Source organism: Bufo bufo, chromosome 8 (genome assembly GCF_905171765.1).
Source record: "Bufo bufo chromosome 8, aBufBuf1.1, whole genome shotgun sequence".
Classification (NCBI taxonomy): Eukaryota; Metazoa; Chordata; class Amphibia; order Anura; family Bufonidae; genus Bufo; species Bufo bufo.
Window position 1 is genome coordinate 19,181,704 of NC_053396.1, and position 6,662 is coordinate 19,188,365.

Below are 6,662 nucleotides of genomic sequence, written 5' to 3' on the forward strand. Positions count from 1 at the left end.
TAGATGTATGTTGGCTGAAACAGTCTATCATCTACTGTGCATGCGGGGTGTCTACACTCTCCCCCGAAAGCTGATGTTGTATAACATATTGTATAACCACATAACTGATGCTTTGTGTTTTTTGGGATGTATGCTGACGCCAGGGGGGTCTGGCAACAGCTTTCTTGCCTCTCCCTGTTAAGAACATCTACAAGCTCTGGAGATAAGCTTCCTAAAGGGTGTAGGTGTTCGGAAGTAGCTGCCTAAAGGTGGATTTACACGGTTCGATATTCGGGCAAAGTATTGGGAACGAACACTCGTTCCTGACAATCGATCGGCCTATATAAATGTGCCACCGATCACCCGATGATTGAGCAAAACCCTCATTCATCAGGTGATCCTGTCGTTCTTGCAGGCACATCAATTACTGTGCCCGTAAATGTAGAGGTCTCCTTCACTGAACGAGCAGCCGACTGTTGGGAAACAACACTTTCTTCCCTACAATCAGCTGCCCCTCGGCCCGTGTAAACCCGCCTTAAGGTGTAAGGCCGTCTTTACTGTCCAGAGTAATCCCTGCTCCCCATAATCATTCCTTCAGAATTTCCTTTTTGTGTTCCTTTAAAGTCCTATTACATTCCTACTTCAGAGCAAAGCATATTCTCTGTTACAGGTTGGTTGGGCCTTGGGGCCGGATTGTCTTCTTAAACACCTGAGGACTGTGCATCAGAATTCTGTCTATCACTGTGCAACCGGCGCCCAGGTAAGAGGGAGAGCGGCTCTTCACAGGGGTTGTCCACTTTGGCTAGTCGAGGAAAGACAGGACCGACCTTCATACTTTCATACACACTAAAGCCTCATTCACACGTCAGTGATTTCCATCAGTCATTGTGAGACAAAACCAGGACTGGAGCCTCCACAGACATAGGGTGTAAAGAAGAGATCTGCTCCTGTTCTGTGTTTAGAGCCGCACCTGGTTTTGGCTCAAAATCGCTGATGGAAATCACTGACGCATGAATGAGGCATAAGCCACACGACCAAAACCATTCTGCGATCCACAGATCTGCAAAAACAGATACCACCCGTGTGCGTTCCGCATGTCCGACCCTATGTTAAAAATGTCTATTCTTATCTGCAAAACGGACAAGAATAGGAGTTTTTGTATTTTTTTATTTTTTTGCGGGACAGTGGAACGGTCATACTGATGCGGACAGCACACAGATGTGCTGTCCACATTTTTTGGCAGCCCCATTGAAATGATGAGGTCCACATCCGATCTGCAAAAGATACGGATTGTATGCAGACCAAAAATACGGTCATGTGCATGCATCATAACGGCGTTTTTAATTGAACAAGCCCTTTAAGAAAAGTCAGGCAATGGCAGCACAGCCCTTGACTATATCTGTGCAGAGGATGTCTTCCTCTTCCTTATCGATAAAGGCTCCTATAACAGCTGGGGACACCTTTGGGAGGGATTCATTGTATTATGGGATAAAAAAAAAAAAAAAAAGCATATTTGCAACGGTTTTATATTTTTGCCCCATTCCTCTTCTCACTGCTCAAAAGGGATGTCCGCCTTATGAGAGTTAAAGCTGAACAGCCCACGTCCAAACGATGCAGTAACCTGAATTTGTCCCATAGGAAGCAGTGGCCCAAGGATTTCAGAAGGAACTGGAGAGGCTAGGAAAGCCCGAGTGTTACTTTGTACAGTTGCGGGACGAGCTGCAGAAGAAGCGGGACCGGCTTTACGGCTGCCTTACAGAGGTGGGGATGAAACCCGTGATGTCCCAAGGCTCTTACTTTATGATCGCTGACATCTCTGTCTTCAGTAAGTTTGCCTGCTTCAGTCTAATAGGTTTCTTGTCAAGGTATCCGTCCATTCCTGGGGTTTGGGGACCACAGGAAATATTTTGGTTTTCATTCTCTTTTTTGCAGAATCTGAGGTTCCCCCTCCCACAGATCAAAACGTACCTTACGATCACTACTTTACAAAATGGATGATGAAACATAAAGTAAGTCATATGCAGGCAAGAACCAGACTAAATTAAAAGGACTTGGGACTTGGATGGGGACTCAGTTTTAAAGAGTAAATCCTCAAAAAGTACCCCAAAAAAATATAAATACCCCATGAAAACACAAGTTATAAGGTTTGGGGGTGGTGTGACACATTTGGTGCCCGTTGTAAAGGGGGAATATTAATTACCAATATTTATGCAAATATCAATAATTAATATTCATAAATGGGAGGAGTCGTCTAGTGATGACTCCGCCTATTTATACCTTAAATAAAGAATACTATACTTTCACCTTGCCTTCCGCTAATCACTAAACTAGCTGCATGCGCCTTACTGAACTAACTACCGCTAGTAACCACACGTTACACAGTAGGTACAAATAACACACGGTATTTATTATCACCCTACAGTACACAATACAGCACCATAAATACAGCACTAAATACACTATTCAATCCCAACTTCCACCCACAAACTAACTATACAGTACACACACACACATACATTAGCAGCTCACCCAACCTGGACTAAAAACGATCCCTACAGGGAAATGAAGGGTTAACGGTGGCGCTGCAAGGGTAAATGCAGGCCACAGACACAGGGTACTGGGGTACAGAATAGGGAGCAGGGATGCTCCTACAGGGTTAGGGTAGGGTATAGGGGTTGTAGGGGTACGTTGGTGGGATAATAGCAGCAGGGATAGGGGTGTAGCAGGGAGTGATGGTGGGATGGAGTATTGTAGGGGTTAATGTATAGGGGTGTAGCAGGGAGTGATGGTGGGAGGATTATAGGGGTATGTTGGTGGGATTGGGGTATGGTATAGGGAGGGTTAAATCGTTGGTGGTATAGGGTATAGGGAGGGTTAATGAATCAGAGGTACTATAGGGGTCCGTAGGGGCTACAGGTAATCGTTGGTGGGATAGGGTAATATGGGGAGGTAGTAGGGGTTAATCGTTGGTGGGGTAGTGGATACTCAGCCCATCCAGGGAATTGCTCGTTGTCCAAGGGGGGATCCTCCTCAGGGGGGGCGGCTCGGCTCTTCTTCAGTGCAGGGGCCGCCGGATATTTATGTCTGGCAGCCCGCACTGCCGCACCGCCCACACTGTGGCGCGCGCCACCATCAGGGACACGTGGGCCGGCGCACTGAGATAACATTACTGCGCCAGCCTGCGCGTCCCTGCACGAGCTCGTCGGGGCCACGCTGCTTCCTGACAGGCGGGAGAATCCTTTGATCTCCCGCCTGTAACACTTTCCATTCTGGACAGCGCGATAGTAATTGCGCTGCCGGAATGCACATAATAGAAGGAGGGGAGGTTTCTCCCCTCTTCCTATTATACATGATTATCTCCAGCGGCGCTGAAGAAAATTGATACAAAGGACTCTGATTCTATTGAATCTGAGTTCTTTGAAGGATACAGGATGACCGGACTCTCCGGTCATTCTGATGCAATTAACCAGATGGCATCAGTGTGAATGCTTGGGGCACATTCACACTGATACCTCTGGTTTTAGGTGACATTTATCCTATAAGGTGACATCATATATATATATATATATATATATATATATATATATATATATGTGTATATGGATGCTTGGGGCACATGTATACACCATATGGACAGGATTTTGGGCTATGAGGGGACACATAGAGGGATATATATTCACATAAAAGGAACATATAAGGGGGCACATATTCCCCACAGGGGCGAACAATGATCCCCCGTGGAATACTAAGGATAGATGGGCGCAGATGTTGGGCACATCTGCGCACATCATCCTGTAATGTGTATGCATATATATTATACATGCGCGCACGTTCACGTGTGTGTGTGTGTGTATGTATATATGTGTGTGTGTGTGTATATATGTGTGTATATATATATATATATATATATATATATATATATATATATATATATATATATATTTTTTCAACTTTTCCTCAACACCCGTGCTTATTTTTACTAAAAAATAAATAAAAAATGGCCCTTCCTGTTGCGAAGCAGCGGGTGACCCTGGCTGCATTCAGCAAAGGCTATAAGGATAGAAATAATGAGGCATGAATATAGTAAAGAAGGCGACAAAAAATACATCCCGAAAGCAAAAATATTTTTTTCATATTGAAGGCAGTCGGTGATCAGATGATCGCTGTGGGTCTGACCTCAGAAACCCGGAACTTCTGCTGGCCATGTAGTTTCACTACAGCGGCCACTGCAGGTGAAACTTAGTATTACATACTGGCCATTCAGAGCAGTAGCTCCGGGTAGTAGAGTGGGGTCCTGAGCTGATCTGTTTGGATGAGACATCTCCTTTGCTTTTCTGACTTTTGCACAGAGAAGACTGCTCAGAAGTGTGTCATAGTGTTTTCTTTTACGCTCCTACAGTAGATCCTAAAATTAGGTGTTTTTATGTGGGATACAGACAAAATGCCCTAGCTGCTAATTAGCATTATTACAGTCTTGAATTCTTGATGTTGGACCTGTGTTTCAAGTGGCGTGTTTTTGGCTTTTCCTCATTGCAGCAATTGGCCGCTATCCCGATGTCTGCCTTTTACAGCGGCCCACATAAGAAGCAGTTTGAGAACTACCTGAGGTTTTGCTTCGTAAAGGTAAGGTTTTTGCAATTTAAAGTGTTCTTCATCAATAAGATTGGGTTATTGGGTCTGGATTCTGGAATGTACACACTCCCCAAGGTGGCCAAACTCTTTAAAGGGGTCTTATTTTCACTGAGGCAGCCCCCCCTAGGCTAGCATTGGAGCATCTCATGCTCCGATGCGCTCCCTTGCCTTGCGCTAAATCGCGCAGGGCAAGGGCTCTTTTGTTTATCATAACACACCTGGCAGTGTGTTCGGTGACGTTACCGACTCTGATGGGCAGGCTTTAGCGCTGCCCTAGCCGTTTTACTGGCTAGGGCAGCGCTAAATCCCGCCCATCAGTGCCAGTGACGTCACCAGGCTTCCTGGCAGCCCCATGGAGAGCCCCGGTACGTCGCCAGATCTCAAAAAAATGCCTTTGCCCTGCGCGATTTAACGCAGGGCAAAGGAGAGCATCGGAGCATGAACTGCCCCGATGCTCAAGTCAGGGGGGCTGCCGGGGGGAAAATGGAGGTATGTCCGGGTTCAGCTCTGAACCCAGACAACCCCTTTAAAGGCGGTTGCTGAGATTTTGATATTGATGGCTAACCTCCGGCACTCTAGCTGTGGTGAAACTACGACTCCCAGCATGCTCCATTAATTTCTGTGGAGTTCTGAGAACAGCCAAGCAAGTGTGCATCTTGGGGGTTGTAGTTTTACCACAGCTTAGAGTGCCGGAGGTTATCCATCACAGGCCTAGCCGATCAGCCGTTTCAGGAGGCCACAGTGCTCCAGTGAACACTTCGGCTTCTTCCTAGGCCAGTGACATCATGTACATCGGTCACATGGCCTAGGCGCAGCTCAGTCTCATTCAAGCGAATGGGTCTGCCCTGCAATACCAAGCACAGCCACTATGCAATGTACAGCGCTGTGCTTCTTCAAACAGTCTATCAGCGGGAGTGTCGAGAGTTGGACCCAAACTGATCAGCTATTGATGACCTATCCTGAGGATAGGCCGTCAATATCAAAATCTCAGACAACCCCTTTAATATAGCATAGATTTACTCTAGAGAAGGTGTGCCCAGCCATTCCCAAGGGCTAAAAAAAAAAGCAGATTCCACTTCCAGGAGAATGGGGAGTGCCCACCTCCAAATCTGATCTACTCCTTCTTGGAGTGTCAGGAGACCACCATTTCTGTCTATCTATGGTGGTACCAGAGAGGACCTCACAGTGACCATTAGTACTTACCTGTCTACTCCCTAACAACGCCACTCGCCTCTGACATATAAAATACATGGAAGCAGCCACTAGACAGAGCAGATGGTTAGGGCCACACCGAATGGCATGTGACCCCCAAGGTGCAGGTTGTGCTTTCATGCTCTACAGCTGTCCTAAAGAATACTGCCTAAAGTAGCACAAGCTCCTAGATACTTTGCTTGCAGAGTGCGTACACTAGGGGGCAGTGTACACAGAGTACTGATGGGCGCTGTGCGTTTTCTTCTCAGGAGGATGCTACACTGGAAGCTGCAGAAAAGATTCTACAGAAGTGGAGCCGCGAGTCTTCTGGACGCCACTGACGAGTCCTGTATGAAATGATAGTGACGCTGACATGCACATAAAAATTACACTACTAGAATGTTTTTTTAGCTGCAATTTGGTTGTGATTTCTACAAAAACTTAATTTTATTTCACTTCAACTTCTTTTAAAAACTTCAATTCGAAGAAGCGGTTTTTAGATGAGCAGCATACAGGTACGGATGGGCCCAGGATCTCGTCAGGACTGAAGGACTCCACAACCAGCCAGGTTTAGGCCTCTTCTGGCCGTGCAGGATAAGGGTCCGTTCACATGACCGTATCCGTTTTGAGGTCCGCAAAACACGGATAGCGGCCGTGTGCTTCCCCCACTTTCTGTCCTGTGTTAGAAATGCCTAATCATTGTGGGACAAAAATAAGACATAATCGTTATTTGCGGGGCCGCGGAACTGACGTACGGTTGCGGACCAAAAATACGGTCATGTGAATGGACCCTTTAGAAAACGTGGTTGTTTTTTCTCCCAGAGAAAGCGCCACGGTCGTAGGTTGTGTTGGGTATTGCA

The 6,662-nt window shown here is 46.4% G+C and overlaps 1 protein-coding gene across 4 annotated transcripts in view; it reads left to right on the forward strand.

Annotated features, from left to right (window-relative positions):
- KYAT1 (kynurenine aminotransferase 1) overlaps positions 1 to 6,206 on the forward strand; it is a 31,864-nt gene extending 25,658 nt beyond the window's left edge. For all 4 annotated transcript variants that reach the window (XM_040404937.1, XM_040404936.1, XM_040404935.1 and 1 more), the window contains 5 exons: positions 650 to 739; positions 1,618 to 1,804; positions 1,912 to 1,988; positions 4,516 to 4,602; positions 6,072 to 6,206. In XM_040404937.1, the coding sequence (XP_040260871.1) occupies positions 650 to 739; positions 1,618 to 1,804; positions 1,912 to 1,988; positions 4,516 to 4,602; positions 6,072 to 6,143 (513 nt within the window). In that variant the 3' untranslated portion in view covers positions 6,144 to 6,206. The remainder of the gene's footprint in view (positions 1 to 649; positions 740 to 1,617; positions 1,805 to 1,911; positions 1,989 to 4,515; positions 4,603 to 6,071) is intronic.
- Positions 6,207 to 6,662: the final 456 nt, after the last annotated feature.